Consider the following 16795-nt stretch of genomic DNA (forward strand, 5'->3'; position numbering starts at 1 on the left):
TAATGTACATAGTCAGACTCAAACCACATTGATAGGATTTTTTTTTTTTTTTTTTTTCAAAATAACAGAAAAGTTGGTCAACTTGCTACAGCATGAGGATGTCAGCGACTAATGGATGAAGCCTGAGCTGCGACAGAGAAGCAATTAACCTAAAATTTTGTGTCACGCTCCTGTAAAAGTTCAGGCCATTGGATACCCATTGACAGGCACATTTAAAGAATAAATCCAGATTGTTATTCATAAGATTTTCTTCTTATTTTCAACATTAGTCAATAGGCTCACATGTGTGTTACCACTTGGACTTCATCCGGGAAAAGGAGGCGGGGCCTGAAGAGCTGAACCTGTGTACTGGATTGTTCCTCACTCAGTACAAAAACAGTGATTTAAGTACGATTCCGTGAATGTACGTGTTTGTTTCCGTGGCTGGATGCATCGCAGCTCTGTGGTGGTTTTGCTTTTTGACCCTGAATTCCGGTTTAAAAACTAAACAAGTTAGAACAACAATCTTTCTTGTTGTTATTTCCGACATCAATCAAGTCACAATGATGTGTGAGGCCATTAAGTTATAATCATGTGGGTCAACCTTAACGATATTGTAATATGTGTTGAGAATCATGTCCTGTATAGTTTCTTCCCAAGAAATTTGCTTTTTGTTTTGATTAACACTATTATGAAGGTAATTTTTACACTAAATCAACCAATATTTCATTCATATTCTCAACCAAAGGGCTTTATATTGTGCGTCACTTCCACACATGTGAAGCAGCTGCCACGCGGGGCTTCGATCCATCCATTGGGGGCAGTTTGGGGGGGATTTACTATCTTGCCTCCGGCTGAGAGATGACAGGTTTCTGAGCCCATATTGATGCACCAACAATGAAACGTGTCCCTTGTCACTGTTGCCACCCGGAGTCTGTGGACAGCTGCACCGGGGATTTAGGAGTCGTGGGGGAACTCTTCCAAGAAGTATAAACAAATACAGGACCGGGATTAGAATGGCTGATACTAATAGCTCACATCTTTCAGTGTGTCTTCAGTGTCTTCTTCCAGACATGTGTCCCACCGTCTGGTTCACTTTTTCCCTCACTGGCTGCAAAGTAATTAATGAAATGCCAACATAATTTAATTACAACTAACCAGTGAGGAAGGATATTGAAGTAAACAGATCTGCCTGTGAACGCTCACGTATTTAACGGCGACCAAAGCAGTGTCGTGTGTGTGTGTGTGTGTGTGTGTGTGTGTGTGTGTGTGTGTGTGTGTGTGTGTGTGTGTGTGTGTGTGTGTGTGTGTGTGTGTGTGTGTGTGTGTGTGTGTGTGTGTGTGTGTGTGTGTGTGTGTGTGTGTGTGTGTGTGTGTGTGTGTTTGTCTTGTCCAGTACTACAATACGTGCTGGTATTGTTTAATGCAACGCCAGCGAACAATCCTTTCTCTTTCGGAGCCTTGCTGTGAATCGCCCCATGTGATACGGTTTATGAGAAGCTCGCAGCTTTCCGTCAGATGTCATGAAGTTTATCAGAACCGTTGATGTCACAGTCAGCATCGAACCCCCCCCCCAATCGCTCATCATTCATTGTGAATTGTTCAAACGAAGTGCACAAGCGTCCTGCTTTGCAATACGTGCTCACAGGAGTGGGCGTCCTGTGAGTGTCTCCAACTGGGACTATGTATCAGTGGCACTTGACCAGTGAGGCTGACTCACCGATAAACAGAACGGCGTCTGTACTTCCACACAACAGTACGACCCCCCCCCCACCCCCCAACGTTCTTTCATCCAGTAAGAGGAGAAGAAGAAAACAGCCTGCAGACCACGACGAGTGGTTTTACCCAACAGCAAAAAATATATATTTTAGAAATGAACACATAGCTCAACCAACAATGCCTCATATTTACAATTTTACAGCTTTTGAAAAAAAGAAGAAAAGAAAACGCGTCGGTAGACAAATCGGCCAGCTCATTGTGAATTTTGAACACAAAACATAGTTTGAATAAAGAAAAAATGACAACATTAAAATGTAAAGCTATCGTTCCGCAGTGCAAGTCTCCAGCATATTTGTTGCATTTGATGAGTTTGTCTTCTCGTTTTCACCCGTCGTGCCTCGCCTCCTTCGTCACGCCATCGTCATCATCACGATGCAGGTTCAACCGATCGGATGGATCTTTTTTCTTCTGATATTCCTGCAGGTATTATCGTAGGTGAGGGGGGATCTCCACCTGGAAAAACGACAGAGATACAGCAGTTTTACTTATAAATGAACAGCAGCAGAGCTTAAAATGTCAAATCCTCTTTAATTGGCAAATAGATATTGTGAAGAGATTCTACCACCAGTGGTGAATCCCATTATCTCCATCGTCCGGTACCAAACTCTGTCCTCCAGGATGAAAATCCTACCAGAGCGGTGTTAGGGTGCTCCGTCTAGACCTCAACACCAACTGAACACTTAGTGAAAGTGACCAACAACAGCCACGGCGGCTAATTTGCAGTCATTGCCGGTTCTCAGCTGTGTGGAGTTCTTCTACCGAGAAGCATAAAATTTAAAAAATGAAATAATGTCTTCACTTTTCGCACATAGTTTAAAAAGATAGGAAAGAGATGATTCAGTTGTGAAGACCAAATATGGCCTGCATGCGAGGTTGAAGTCAAGCTTTGTTGATTTTTGAGTCATACGAACGTCTGCATAACACTGTGTTGTTTATAGATTGTTGTTGCCCCCTGGTCGTTCAGGTGAAGGTGTGTTATTGTTGTTGTTGTCGTCGTCGGTTGCGTGCTGTGGTAACGCGTTATATCTGTGTTGGTCAAAGCCGCAGTGAACACGTTCTATTAATACCTGCACTAAGTGGCAGGAATCTCACAGCTGAAGTAGGAGACCCCGCTATCTGAGGGCACCGCTGATTTTCCACTCAGACAATGTAATGGGCGACGCTAAAGCTGCAGGCGGGATGAGACTTGTGTCTCTTCACAGATGAAGGAGCACTCGAACCCAACTTCCTACGTGCATAAGCGACAGTTTGTCTATTTATTCTGGTTTTCTTTCCGTATCCATAAGCATGTTTGACATTATTACGGCTATATTTTGGATTTTCTTTACAGATCTCTGTCTAAAGGCGTTGTGATCACAACCACTGTGCTGGAGGCCCGCAGCCATTTGCCTGGTATGGAGACAGAACACGCCATGTCAACCGCAGCGATGACTCAGACGCCTCTGACTCCGTGTCATCCCCATCGAAATCAAACGTCCCCGCTTGTGTGAGTCGAACCAGTGCTCTTTACTCATCCACTTGTGTTTTTGTCCCGTCGCTTCGTCGAGCCCTCTGACTCACAGCGTCGTTTTACCGATCCAACAGTAAAGGGACGCTTTCATTTCAACCACTTTTTGACACATTTTGAAGTCCAGCCTGAATGTGTTAAACGATAATGATGACGTAACTCATAATGATGTTACAAAATAAATAAATAATCATCGGTACCCGTCTCAGGCTGCGGGTGCTGCTGCTGCGGATCGACTCCATCAGCTGGTCGTGGGCCGACCTCATGGGCGTGGACGGCCTGCTGCCCTCCTCCCCTCTCCTGTCCGCCCCCACCGGCCTGAGGGCGTTCTTCAGCTCCTTCAGGATGCTGCTCGTCTCGTCTTTCCCCGCACTCTTGTCCTTCCCCTTCTTCCCCTTCTTCCCCTTTGTCTTCACCACCTTCTTGTCCCCCGCCTCGTGCGCCCTGATGACCTCGGCGATCATCCTCGTGGGCCCCTTCTTCTTCTTCTCCGCCAGTTGCTGGGGAGGCGGTGGCGGAGGGGGAGGTGGCGGCGGCGGTGGCGGCGGGGGCGGAGGCGGCGCCGGCGGCGTCTGTTTTTTAGCCGCGTCGCTCCGGGGCAGCTTGGGTGAGGACCAAGGCGAGTTGTATGGCGATGAACACGGGGTCCCTCTCTAAATACAGAAGAGAAGCAAGAAACGGGCGATTACATCGAAGCGTGATTTCATTTGTCCGGGTCAAAACCGAGAAACGCTACGAACCAGCGCCGTCGTTCGAGGGTTCACGACCCCGTCTTGTTGCTGCTGCTGCTGCTGCTGCTGCTTCTGCTCCTGCAGCCGCTTCTGCCTCCGGCGGTCCTGGTTCCGGGTCAGGATCCCCGTCATGCTCATTCTGGGACCGGGGAGGTTGAACTGGTAGCCCAGTTTGATCAAAGTGTAGTTCTCCCTCAAAATCTTCACCATCTCCATTTCCACCTGGTGACAGTTCGTTGCTTGTCAGAACACCACAAACGACCATGACGACCAACCACGGGGGGGACGAACTGACCTGTCCTCCACACATGTGCCGCTGGTTGTGGAAGCGGAGTTCGGTCAACGTGCTGTTTCCCGGGAGCGCCTGGACCAGCGCCATCACGCCTTTGCCGCTCACGTAGTTGGACTCTATATTGAGACTGACGATGGAGGAGTTCTCCCGGAGCATCTTGGCGACGGCCACGGCCACGTGGTCGTCGGCTTTGGTGTTCGCGAGGGTGAAGACCGTCACGTGTGTGTTGGACCTCAGGGCCTCGGCAAACCGGATGAGATTTTCCTTTGCGGTGGAGGAAAGAGTAGAGGATTCAACAAGATTACCGGATTTCAAACCCAAAACAATCAATTCTAAAGGTTCAGTTCAGTGATATAATGGTTCTTTTTACTGACATGGAACAAAGGTCAGGGTGTCGCTGGAGAGATATCACACCCCTCTCGGGCCGGCGTGTTTACCATGTTGACACAAGAGCTCACACCCAAGTCGTTACTCCAACGGACGCTAAATTTAACCACGTCTGTCACCGACTAAGCCCCAAGATGTTTCAAATAGAAAGGTGCCCCCGCAACATCGAAACCCTTGAGCTGAGCTCAGTTAAAAGTGGATGCCTTGTATTTGTTCAGTGTTCAGAATTGTTTGGACCGCAGTCGTTCTTTGTTGCGTAACCATGATACGCGGGTCTAAAAATAAGCAGGTATACAGCCAAAGAGAAGAACGACTATAGAGTTTGTTTTGTTTTTTTTAATCTGCTGCTGTTAAATCTATTCCTGGGCATTACCAGACAACGTTCGGTGTCACGCCAGGGTCGTTTTTCAGCAATTCTGGCTCGTGAGGACGCTGTGAGGTTTGTACCTGCGAGATGTCGTCGATGTTGTTGAGATTAACCTCCGTGAGTTCGGGGTCATTGCTCAGGGCTCGTTGCAGAACATCGTCCACAACGGTTGGGTTTCCGCACGAGTCGGCAGGTGGAGGGGGAGGGGGAGGAGTCAGCCTCATCGGCTCCACCCGCTGAGGTTTCAGCAGCATCGGGCTGTTGGCCTGCGGCACCTGCTGCACTGGAAACCTTGAAGGTTCAGGCTCTGTTTTAGTAACTTCTTCTTCTTCTTCTTCCTCTTCTTCCTCTTCCTCCTCCTCTTCCTCCTCTTCTTCCTCCTCTTCTTCCTCCTCCTCTTCCTCCTCTTCCGTCACAGGCTCTTCCTCTTCCTCTTCCTCGCTCTCCTCTTCCTCTTCATTGTCCTCGTCTTCCTTCCCCTGTGTGTCATACCTTTTCTGCTCTTTCTCGTTTCCGTCATCTTTTTCATCCTCCCCTTCACTGTTTCTGTGATTGCTCTCCTCATCTGGTTCTTCTTCCTGTAGTGAAGTGATCCAAAGCTTTAAGTATACCTTTATCAAATCTAAATATTGATCAACTCTAAAGATGCAGTTTGAATATACAGTAGTTTAAAAAAATTATATTTCTTAGTTTTTCCTTCCTATTTTTTTCCTTTTTTGACATTATACCTCATTGTCTCACACAAGATTACAGTAGAATACATTTCTATTGGTTTATTACTGACCAGTGCGGAGCTTCTTCCACCCATCTCGTCCTCCAGTAGTCTACGTGTCTCATTTTCCCAGTACTTCATGAGGGCTTCCCTGCTAAACGTTCCCGTCGGTGTTTTGTCAGTTTGGTCTTTCTGTCTGAGTCCTATCGGCACGTTGTCGTCGGGGTCGATGTCCACCAGCTCCTTCTCCAACTCGGCCAGCTCCTCGGGGCTGAGGGATGCCAGGAGCTCGTCCTCGTCGATGTCCTCATACTTACTCAGCTCTCTGCGATACCCGAAACAACTCATGGCCGCAGGGTGACGAACGCAGGCCGGTTCAGAGTTAAAATATACAAAAGAAACGATTTTTCTGACTCACAAGTGACTTAATGGCGATCCAAAAGTGAAGAAGTCGGAAGAAAAGGACTCCAACAAAAGATACTGTCCATCAAGAGGCTGCCGGATGGCCAACGACAGAAGGCGGTCATTTGAAATTCTGGGTTTCGGTTGGCAAAATTTTTTTTCCAGTTGGAGAGTTCTTCTGATGGGTGTCAGGTCCAGTCTGAACTGGAGCCGTCCTGGCTTCCCAAGTTTATGTGAGGCAGCTTAGATGTGTGTGTGTGCGCCCCCTGTCCTCTCCCTCTCTAATCTCCACAGCTGCTGCAAAGGCCTTTAAGAGCGGGATCAGAGGGGAGCGTACCGACGCGTAGGCCCCATGATGCAGCGTCTTTTTTTGGGAGGCTACGCTCTGAGGAGCGGAGCTACAAAAAGCCTGTGAGCTCAGAGAGCGTTCGGTCTGTCAGCGGCTCAGTCTGTCACCGTCACTTGAGTGGCTTTGTTCATTGCTAAAAACGACCAACCGGACCCAAGAGATGCACACAATGAGACAGACAAATAATAATGATCTTTACAGTGTCTAAAGAGTGTCCTACTCCTTCATTTGATTTAAAAATAACAACATAATTGTAATTATGGTTTACAGACAATGTCCAGGAACGAAGTAGTTATGGGTATGATGGATCATTTTCATGGATTTATGTGACTCTATTATGTTATTTTAGCTCAGTGAAGTGGTTTTGGTGAAAACTTAAAGCCTAATATAAAAGTTAATGTCCTGCTCTTTGGGTAGTTTTGAAATTCTTATGATTCAAAGTGATGTTAAAGAAGAGATTGCAGTTTTGTAAAATTTCAACCATTTTTCCCATTAGATTAGTGACTAACTGACTCCCCATGCTTCGTTGGGTTGCACCCTACCTCCAGCTATTGTAAGATGCCCCCCCCCCCCCCCCCCCACACACACACACACACACACACACTGCAAAATTTATAGAATTATATTTAGATGATGGAGCCATCATAAAAAAGCCAGAAAAAAACTTCCACAAAAACTGTACATTTCTCAACATGTTTTGTTTTATTATCATCATTTATTATAAAATAAAACATCCATATCACATTTTAATTTCAACGATATAGCTTCAAACTTCACGTTAAATGTAGACAGTTTACTCCTTAGAATCAATTGAAAACATTGAATACGAATGTTTTGTTTGACGTCTCCTGTTTGCATTTCTCTCATTGTGTAGCAACTGTCAGGCGGGACAGCTTATCGTCCTCCTAATTGGTTCCGGCCACTTTCATTCCCCAACAGCCTTATCTAATTTGTCATAAGTGAGAGCAACAGGTTGCCTTTCCACACGTGTAATTTTCCAGCGTAATAACGACGATCCTGTTTCACGGGTGCAGTCGGCAAGAAGGTAGTCGATCCAGATTGTTTTTCATTAGGAGCGTTGCTGCCACAGGAAGCTATGGATGAAATGAGCTCGAGGGAGATGAAAGTTTGCTGTACAGGTCGTACTCCCTGTAGGTCAGATAGTCGGTGAGTCTGGGGGGGAAAGGAGCGACGGCCATGGCTCCGGGGTCATTCAGGGTCCCGAGGCTCATCTGACCTCTGATTACCAGCCGACACAGGTGCTGCAGGGAGCGGGGCTTACCTGAGGACACACAGCTGTACTTAAACTCAACTCAGTTGAATTCACATAAAAAAAAAAAACATGCATCTATATGTTGCTTTATAACCTCTCGGCCTCGACCAGCTGGGATGTACTGAGCACATATGGGAGAATGAGGTCTGTCTGCTCGAGCAGAGGACGTTGGCAGCCTTACTCAGTATTTCAGAAATGTCGTCCCACTCCGGCCGCCTCTCCAGGATGCGTCTGAGGTTGGAGCAGATGCTGACGCGGCCGACGTAGTCCAGAAGCGTCCTCACCACGCTGCCCACCGCATGTGCCAGCCACGACACGGACACAAACTCACAGAACTAAGAGATCAGAAGATATCAGAGAAAGTGTTCACTGCTTCAGTCGTGCCGTTGGCTTGACGTTTCCAGGTCTGTCATCTCTTACTGGAATGACATCGGGTTGAGCGTAAATCTGGTAAGCTTGGTTGTGGAGGTCATCCCAGGTACTGTCCAAGCCGTCACTTTTACTATGGCAGCATTGAAAACACCTAAATAAAGAGAGTCGGATATGTTGAGGCTGTTCACCGAGCTGAACAGCCTCCATTGTCTGACGGGTCTCAAGTGGTGGGTTACGACGCGAAAGGTGGGCCGTTGGCTTATTTTCAATGGGGTTTGTTGGACTTTGCCTGGGTCAAAAAGTGTCGACATCAAAATCTGTGTTGTTTTGTCAATTCAACACTTCCTATAAATAAGAGGAGAGTAAGGCCCCCATTTATGCAACGTTTCAATAGGACACACGTCGTTTTGGTATTTTCACTTCAGACAAGTTTGGCATTACATGGCAATTTTTGGGGAAAACGATGTACATGGAAACGGCAGAATTCGTGTTGGGCCACGAGTGGGTGCTGTTGGTTGCTGTTGTAGTGAAACCACACACACGTGCTCAGAGAACAGTACACTATATACATTAACTATGGTAAGTACGCTGACATTAGTATGGACGACCATGTTGGATTGGTATTACAAGTGAGTCTCAACTATATAACTGCCACAGTGAGTGTTGACACTCTGGAGGCCGCCATTGTTGTTATCGTCCATCTGCACCCACATGTACAGAAGAACTATATATTTTGGCCGTGGTGCTGATGTGCAGAAGCAGCATATCAGACAGGTAAATATGATTTAAAATTTGTGCATGTGCATGAAAACCCATCTGAAGTCACTGACGGTAAAGTATATCTTAAAAATCCATCTATCTTAAATCATAAATGTTTTTAACATGTCTTAACAGAGTGTGATTATGTTTAATTGAGCTCCTGATAACAAGCTTCTTTCCTCATTCATGTTTGACCAGATGTGGATTTTCGTTTGCCGTCGCTGTACGTGCTTGTGAGCGTGATATCCGCCGTTGAGCAGCAGCCGCAGCATGACTTGGTCCCGGAGGCAGTACTGCAGCGCCGTGGGGAACGTCGTGTCGCTGATCGCCCTGAAGTAACAGTTCACCTCGGCTCCGTAGGACAGCAGCAGGCTCACCAGCTCGTACCTTGCGCACGGACGGAAGATGGTTAGGCGTCACAGCCCGCACAAGAGAGTGCGTTGAGGGCAGGCGCTCCCACCTCTCGGCCCGTACGGCCACCAGGATGCATCGCAGTGGGTCGAGGTCGGGCTTCGCTCCAGTTGCCAGCAGAGTCTCCGAGCAGGTCACATCACCGTTACAAACGGCGAAGAACAGAGGGCTCTTCCTCATGTCCCCATAGTTCTCTGCAACAACAGTTTAAAGCTATGGCGGGTTTCAAATGGTAAATATATTTCTCACTGCGTTGTGGAAATGAGCTTACAGGAATCTCACACTGAAACATCCCGCTGAGACTTCATCATCGTGCTACTCAGTGACCCTACACAAACACATCTTTGTTTACCGTTGTTTATGTGTTTGGGCACACATCCCAGCAGCTATTGTTAATTATTCCATCTCATTTGCAGTCGGAGAGTCAATGTGCCGACAGAGACACACTGGTGCTTGTAATGCTTTCGCTGCGGTTCTGCACTTGTGCGTTCACCTGTAACCTACCAGAGATGTGCGTCCCGAGCAGTGCGTCGACGTCGAAGTCTCTCTGGAGGAGAAGCTGCAGGCAGTCGACCTGCCCGCCGTCCGCCGCCGAGTGGACGGGGCTCTGGCCCGAGAGATGGATGGCTCTCTTCGTGGTGATGGGAATGAGAGTCTTCAGGACTCTGAGAGGGGGGGAAACGGTGGGGGGGAGGGTGGTTAAACAGGAAGAGAGGGGGCAACAGAAACAGTTGAAAACACAAAACAGAGCGGGGAGAAAAATGTTCATTAGGCTGTGTTTTGAGCTGCAGTGTCATTTAGAACTGAAAAATAGTGACGGACAAAAGACTCTTTGTCGAGACGAGTGCAGAGCGAAACACTGCAGAGCTCAGAGGTTAGAGGGAGAGAGGAAGAGAGAGAGAGACAGAGAGAGAAAAGACATGTTTTATCCGACAGTTTGTTCAATTTAGCTGGAAAGCAGGAGGAAAGGAATTTTAATTTGTCTGAGAAATGTCTTTTATTTCAGGAACTTATTTACGGATGCGATGACCCTCCTGCTGTCTTGAGAACGCGGAGCCTCACTCACAGTATGTGTCCCTCATACGCCGCCCGGTGGATGGGCAGCTGGTTGGCGTAGCTCGCCACGTTTGGATTGGCTCCACGCTGCAGGAGCAGTCTGACGCAGTCCAGGTTTCCAGAACCAGACGCATCGTACAAGACTGTGTCTCCATTACTGGCCCGGGCGTTCACATCACCGCCTAGTGGAGGGCAGAGGAAATACACACCGCACGTGGAGGTTGGGGTGGGGGGAATCTGACGTGCAACATCATGCAGCAAAACACACAAAATGGATGGAAAACGTGTTTGTGTTGAGATTCTTGATGGTGTTTTTAACCATGTTGTATGAGAACGTCCAACGCTTCGGCGTTTCCATGTTCAGCTGCGATTCCCAGAGGCGTGACGCCATGACCGTCCTGAGCCATGACTTTGGCTCCGTGTTGGAGGAGCAGCATGAGAATGGCCGGGCAACCCGCCTGAGGGGGAACAACACACACGGCGTGAGGAAAACACTTGAAAGCAAACAAAAAGAAACAGAGATGCTCGACCTTCATGCGGAATCCCTTCCGATCGTCGGTCACCTTGGCGGCTTCGTGAGTTGCCGTCCACTTAGTGAGACACACCTGCTCCACGAAGGCCCCACCCATGGTGAGGCATAACGCCATGTCATAGGAGCTCTGTCTCACTGCTAAAGAGTGAAAAAACAAATAAAGAAAAAGTACTCAACGCATGATATTTACAACAGTGAGTCAAACAGGAACTTCCGATATGGCTCTTATACCCAGGAGCAGAGGGGACTCATTCCTGCTGTTGGTGTTGTGCGGCGAGGCTCCGTGTCGTAGCAGCATCTTGACGTTTTCCAGCCGGGCGGCCTCCACCGCCAGAGTCAGAGCCGTGTCCCCGTCCCGCGTCTGCACCTCCAACGTCAGCTCCGTGGACGCCATCGCTGCAACAGGAGAAAGTCGTGGACTCGAACATGCAGCTGTTGTTGCTTTCAACAAAAATTTTCTTTGTTTTTCCTTTTCTATCCAATTTCGTTCTCTCACCCTGCAGCACCACTCTCAGGACGTCCAGCCGTGGGAGTGCAGCTGCAGCGTGCAGAGGCAGCCAGCCCCTGCGGTCACTCTCTGTCAGGACGGACTCGCAACCTGACAGCTCCTGCAGCACATCCGTATCACCTGCAGAGGTACAAACCAGAAACACACACGACACAGAGGGAGCCGTGTGCAATATTTAAGAATGGCCATATGAGCTCATGCACATATGTAAAAAAAATTTTTTAAAACAACAATAAAATAAAAGCTTTTAGCATCACACCACGTGCAAACATCTTACATTTGAGTTTTACCTTCATAAATGGCTGACATGAGCTTCATGAAGTCGTCACTGTTTGACTCTTTCCTGATGAACGTAGCGCAGCTTTAATGGAGGATCTCCATTGCAGTGGCTTTAGTTCAGTTTCCTTCACACTGATTCATTCATGATTCCCCGTGTACTCGCAACTCGCGACGAACTGCGATATAAACATTTCATACCTGTTTGATTGGAGCGAACATGGCAGCTCGTAGGCATCCTGAAAGCTCTCTCGGATGGCAAGCTCCATCAATTCTTCATTTATACCTTCTTGGTCAAGGTCACCCATTCCTGTGTGCCGGGGAGAGAACGCAAGGCACGGGCCGCTTGTAAACAAAGATCTACTCTTACCACACACACAGACAAAAACTAAAGTTTGTTTTAGCATAATGAAATGACACTGGCAGGTAAATTCAATCGTGTTGAAGTCACATGCTTGTAGCTGGTGTGTCGTTCTCGGCCGTAGTCATGCAGAAGTTTGCAGGCATGTTATCAGGCCTCGTGCTGAAAATAGGATCCTACACGAGTGCATTAGGGTCAACTCATTCGATCTACACACACAGAATTAATGTAAGTCTCGTTGGTCTGCCTCACCTGTTGATCTGAATGAATCCCTTTGAGCTCCTCTTCTGTGGGTGTTTTTGTTGTTTTGCAGGGTCCGAGGCAGCCGGCAGGTTTATATTTAGATGTGACCCGCTTTCGTTGACCTGAGTCAGCTCAGAGTGTGTCTGTCACGTATTCACCCTCAGTTCCATCCACGTCATGATTTATATACATACAAGTACATTTTATTGTTGTTATTGTGCTCCAGCGTTTACCACAAACAGTCAAGAGAAAGATGAATCTGGATTTCCACTCTCTCGTTCATCCCTTCCTGTACATGTCCTCAATTTATACTTTGTGACTGATATTGATTAAGTAATGGAGATCAATTATAGATAATGGGTTCACTTCATCAGCGTGTATCATGCAGTAGATTAAGCAACTAAACTTCAGTCTGCAGACCCAGTGAATAACAGCAACAGTGCAAAAACATATAGAAAATACTTGAAACCTGAATCCATCAACTGACTGTGAACCTTTAAAAGAAAGCAATACGACTGAATATGCATTAAAAAAAAATTAATAAATCACACAATCCTGATTTACACTTTCCAAACAACAGCTTGGGGAATAACCTTGACACATCCCAGCCGAGACCGTCCCCGCAGGAGAACAAGCACCCACTTTCTCCTGACGAGCAAATTGAGACGTGGGAGTTTATGGAAGTCTGAGACAGCGTCAGTGTGTGACATAATGACTCATCCTGTAGGCGGCCTCTCCACCACGTCAAAAGACTTCAGCAGTTTGAAGTGAAAGCAGACTGCCGGCCCGTCCTCAAGTTTCATTACACGCTTTGGACGCTGCACACACACACGCACACACACACACACACACACGCACAGAGATGAGCTCTGTCTCTGGGCTGACAACACTGAATTTCATGCGCTGGATTTGAGAAAGCTTGGATTTTTTTCTCCATATGAGGAAGAAAGTAAGTACCTTTCTTTTATTAATGCATATATTTCATCATAATATGTATTTATGGGATATGTTTCAGGAAGCAGAATTCATATGTGTGTAGTGATCATGGATTATAGTTTCATTGATGTGCTGTAGAATTGTTGTAAAATCTTGAAGGAAAAAAAGGCTTTTATTGTGTTTTTGCAGGGATAAATGAAATGCAGATTAATTCAGTTGAAGGTTTTCAGAGAAAAGTTCAAGTCTGGACAAGTAAACTATGTAAAAAAAAAAAAAAAAGCTTCCCTTTAGAGGTGGATTAAGAATCTGCAGTTATTCTATATCATGTTTCTGATGCACTCTTTTCAGACAACATGCATGACATTGGCAACTATAAGCATTAATCCCTTTTTGCATGTGTCCATTTTGATAAATGTAATTTAGTGTCCAAAACATCAATATACTGCAAAGAGAAGAAAAAAAACAAATATTCACATTTAGGGTTTGAAGGTTTTGTGTTTGTATGTGGATGGAATCATCAAATGATTTACTGCAGTTTTACCTCACAAGATGTGATATTCAACCGCAGCCGTTATGCTGGGGGAACTCTCAGCCATACCACAGGGGACGGGAGGAGGGGTGATTGTGCTGCCCTGCACAAAAACACAACCACAGTCCCTTCAGGAAAACCTTTGTGAGCACGAGGAGAGCTTTACTGTCCGGCTTCCTGCTGGGAACTTATAACTGGATTCATCTAAATCACATTTATGTTGACTTCCGCCACTCTCAGGAAGGGAAAAGAAAAAAAGCAGCTGCTTGTTACTGTAGGGCGTAAATCTGCTGCGATGTAAATCTACATTGTGCTGCTCTTTTGTCTTCAGATCTTGAAAACACCTTGTCTCCTCTTGAGTCTGGTAACAAGTCTAAATCTCTGCTCTGGAAAATTTGGAGCACCGATAACTGATGATGTGACGAAGCTGACGATACTGGTGAGATTATAATAAATGCTTGGTGGCAAATATACAGCATGTTTTTATAGCATCACCTGCCCGTGTTAACCCTTTGTAAAGCATTATATTTACTATGTCCTCTGCAGAAGCAGAATATCCCCTCTGATTATGAGATTCCTATCAGCTACATTCCTAAAGAAGTGGTACGTATGAAGCGGTGGGTGAGGAATTATTGCGGTTTCCTGTCATCTATATAAGTTTGACTGTGTTTTGTGCCCTCAGGCCGGCACGTGCTGGGTGGTGTTGAATATCTATCCTTTGGAGCAAAGCCTTCGGAAGCTGGCCAACATGTTTGGCGCCATCTCCTCCAACAAAGAAAACATCGTCGTCTTCATCGCCATGGTCAAGAGTTTGCGCTTCACCTTCGACCACGAGGAGCTGGTGAGTGATTTTTTTACTTTCCTCACCGTTTCATGGTTGCGGAATTGAATCGGGGGGGGGGTTTTCCCATCGTTTTGACCTTTTTGACCGTCTTAATTCCAGGAAACAGCGATGCAAGTCTTCCAGTGTCACTATCAAGAAGGAAGCCTCCTGTCCGGTCTTTACTTCGACTACATCAAAGACATCTTGCACAGTGCGACTCAGGGAACGTCCGGCTTCTCGTGCAAGCCGCCACCGTGCCTCAATTCTCAACATACGCCAGGCACGTCTTTAATTTCCGTCTTTTAAAACGAAACTTTGCAGCATTTTAGACTGCAAATATTGAGTTAAGGCAAAGGAAGGAGGCTGTGGACAGGAATCCGATATGTAACATCCACGTAATTAAAGTAATTACACAATCAAAAAGCATTTAAAGGCAGTTTTATATTATAAGTGTTATGCCACCTGACACCATAAAAGGGAATAGGAGTGAAAGTTATTGATTGGGGTAACTGATCTCGTGCCTGCAGACGAGCCCAAAGATGAAAGGGGGATTGTTTTTCCTCGCTATCACGTTTCTCAAGTGTAACTGTTGTCAGTAACGTATTCCCATCATTTCCTTCTCGCAGGGGGTCAAGAAGAGAATCGCCGATACAGCTGGTCGACGAGAGCGCCCTTGCTTTTGGCTCTCATCCCCTTCACAGCTTGTGTTGTTCTCGTAGTGTGGCTGGTAAGTACGCGCGCCACTTTGAAATGATTAATAGTTTTTATGATGGCCAGTTTCTTTTTAAGCATTATTTATTCTTAGAAATTCAAAACCATCTCCAAAACTGAAGATTTTTCATGATGATTTTCCCTCTTGAAGCACCGGAAATCTCCGCTGTGAACTAAAACACAGACACAGGAAGTGCGTAATGCTGCTAGTGAGCATGCTTTCCTTATTTTTAAGAAAAGCCATTGTCAGATCGAGCCTTTAACGTGACTATATACGTACACAAAATTAATTACAAGAGTATTTCAGTCTGTCGTACCAAACAGACATTAAGATGAGTGTATATTTTCAACGATTGTTAACATTAAGCCAACAAACTCTAAATAATGTATTACTGCAATTATCAGTTGTTGCGTTTAGGAGCTGCGCAGCTTAGTTTTCATTTAAAAGCTCCTCTTGTCTGCCTTGCTTGAGAAAATAACACCACCATTATTACGCTACAGGCATCAGTGTGTCAACAGTCCATAAAACACTTTTATATCTCGATACCACAAACTGTGGCTCCTGCAATTGATTCACTTCATTGGCTGTTTTCAACAATGAAAAGTTTATCATCCTTTTTTTTTTTTTTTTATGACATCAGACGTCCAAAGTGCTCCGGCGCTAAATGTCCCCTTCAACTGCTTTGACTCTTGTTCCTGCTGCGGTTCAGCCTAATAAAGGCCGCTTGGTAATGCACCCGCATCTCAGCAACCACTTCCAGGAAGCCAATTCTTGTAAACTTAACGACAACTCATCAAATATTCATCAGTACTCTGAGGCCCCGTTTGAAGTGAACATATTATCTGGTCATTTTCGGTCGAAAGGCCTTCATACGACATCTTTCTGATTTCTCTCTCTTTTTTTGTTGTTGTTGTTGGGGGTTTTTTCAGGTCCAATCTAGAAGGCGCTTGCCGGTGTGCAACACTGAAAATAGCCAAATGGCACCGTCCGACAGGATCCCAACTGTGTCTGTCTCCATCCCACTTCAAACGCTCGCCCACGCCGCTGACACTCAGCCAGCGGGGGAGGAGATCGCCGAACACCAAAGTGGATGAAGCGTGATTAACGAGGACGGAGAAATTGGACGGCAGTGTGGATGGCTCGCTCTCCGGGTTGCCCCGCGGTTCGGCGGCGGCGGCGGCGGCCTGCTGGACATAAGGGGTGGCGGTCTGACACTCTTCCTCCGCCGCTACTTTAACGTGAGCGTTTGCTCACCTTTGCCGTGCGACACCAGGAGCTTCACCAAATTCCCCCGGAAGCGGCAACTCTCCGTGTAAAAAAAAAAAAAAAGCTGGTTATCCGACACAGCGGCTGGTGAAATACACACGTCTTTTGTCTCTTTGCTTCTTGGCCGGCGTTAAACAGTTTTTTTTGGGGGGGTGGGGGGCAAGTTTTGGTAATGTCACAGTGTCAATCAGGGTTTTGTTGCTGCTTCGGTTTGAAGCTGCAATCACAAATAT

General features: G+C 46.5%; 3 protein-coding genes across 4 annotated transcripts; 1 reads left to right on the plus strand and 2 right to left on the minus strand.

Annotated features, from left to right (window-relative positions):
• Positions 1 to 1813: 1813 nt before the first annotated feature.
• Positions 1814 to 6428, minus strand: lmod2b (leiomodin 2 (cardiac) b). Its single transcript, XM_080517884.1, has 6 exons — positions 5827 to 6428; positions 5123 to 5620; positions 4292 to 4552; positions 4006 to 4218; positions 3466 to 3918; positions 1814 to 2211 (listed from the first exon to the last, which is right to left on the minus strand). The coding sequence occupies exons 1-6, from the start codon at positions 6100 to 6102 to the stop codon at positions 2185 to 2187; spliced, it is 1728 nt and encodes a 575-aa protein (XP_080374010.1). The 5' UTR covers positions 6103 to 6428; the 3' UTR covers positions 1814 to 2184.
• Positions 6429 to 7315: 887 nt separating this feature from the next.
• Positions 7316 to 12399, minus strand: LOC308146269 (ankyrin repeat and SOCS box protein 15-like). Of its 2 annotated transcripts, XM_080518005.1 has the most exons (14): positions 12306 to 12399; positions 11894 to 12002; positions 11707 to 11759; positions 11405 to 11536; positions 11140 to 11304; positions 10940 to 11046; positions 10696 to 10834; positions 10387 to 10558; positions 9825 to 9985; positions 9370 to 9514; positions 9141 to 9296; positions 8199 to 8301; positions 7960 to 8113; positions 7316 to 7787 (listed from the first exon to the last, which is right to left on the minus strand). In XM_080518005.1, exons 2-14 carry the CDS (start codon positions 11998 to 12000, stop codon positions 7600 to 7602), a joined length of 1782 nt encoding a protein of 593 aa, XP_080374131.1. In that variant the 5' UTR covers positions 12001 to 12002; positions 12306 to 12399; the 3' UTR covers positions 7316 to 7599. The 2 variants fall into 2 exon arrangements, with proteins under 2 accessions (XP_080374131.1, XP_080374132.1); XM_080518006.1 differs by lacking the exons at positions 8199 to 8301; positions 9141 to 9296 and having other exon boundaries at positions 9297 to 9514.
• Positions 12400 to 13805: 1406 nt separating this feature from the next.
• On the plus strand, positions 13806 to 16612 carry LOC308146692 (uncharacterized protein; the record flags this gene model as incomplete). Its single annotated transcript, XM_080518595.1, has 7 exons — positions 13806 to 13928; positions 14093 to 14200; positions 14308 to 14364; positions 14444 to 14602; positions 14705 to 14864; positions 15304 to 15311; positions 16427 to 16612. The coding sequence occupies 7 exons, from the start codon at positions 13806 to 13808 to the stop codon at positions 16610 to 16612; spliced, it is 801 nt and encodes a 266-aa protein (XP_080374721.1).
• Between the last annotated feature and the right edge of the window lie 183 nt (positions 16613 to 16795).

This window comes from Blennius ocellaris (assembly GCF_963422515.1).
Source record: "Blennius ocellaris genome assembly, chromosome: 22".
In the NCBI taxonomy this organism is placed as follows: Eukaryota; Metazoa; Chordata; class Actinopteri; order Blenniiformes; family Blenniidae; genus Blennius; species Blennius ocellaris.

What these genes read in the sequence shown, in the direction of transcription:
- LOC308146269 (XM_080518005.1), bottom strand. Translation starts at nt 12,000, where the DNA reads ATGGGTGACCTTGACCAAGAAGGTATAAATGAAGAATTGATGGAGCTT. An exon ending in GCGTATGAGGGACACATACT is followed by an intron (nt 9,986 to 10,386) that starts GTGAGTGAGGCT and finishes CCCCCCTCTCAG; the next exon opens with AGTCCTGAAGACTCTCATTC. An exon ending in GCTCGGGACGCACATCTCTG is followed by an intron (nt 9,515 to 9,824) that starts GTAGGTTACAGG and finishes CTGTTGTTGCAG; the next exon opens with AGAACTATGGGGACATGAGG.
- lmod2b (XM_080517884.1), bottom strand. Translation starts at nt 6,102, where the DNA reads ATGAGTTGTTTCGGGTATCGCAGAGAGCTGAGTAAGTATGAGGACATC. An exon ending in ACATCGACGACATCTCGCAG is followed by an intron (nt 4,553 to 5,122) that starts GTACAAACCTCA and finishes TCCACCGCAAAG; the next exon opens with GAAAATCTCATCCGGTTTGC. An exon ending in GCACCCGCAGCCTGAGACGG is followed by an intron (nt 2,212 to 3,465) that starts GTACCGATGATT and finishes TCGTTTTTCCAG; the next exon opens with GTGGAGATCCCCCCTCACCT.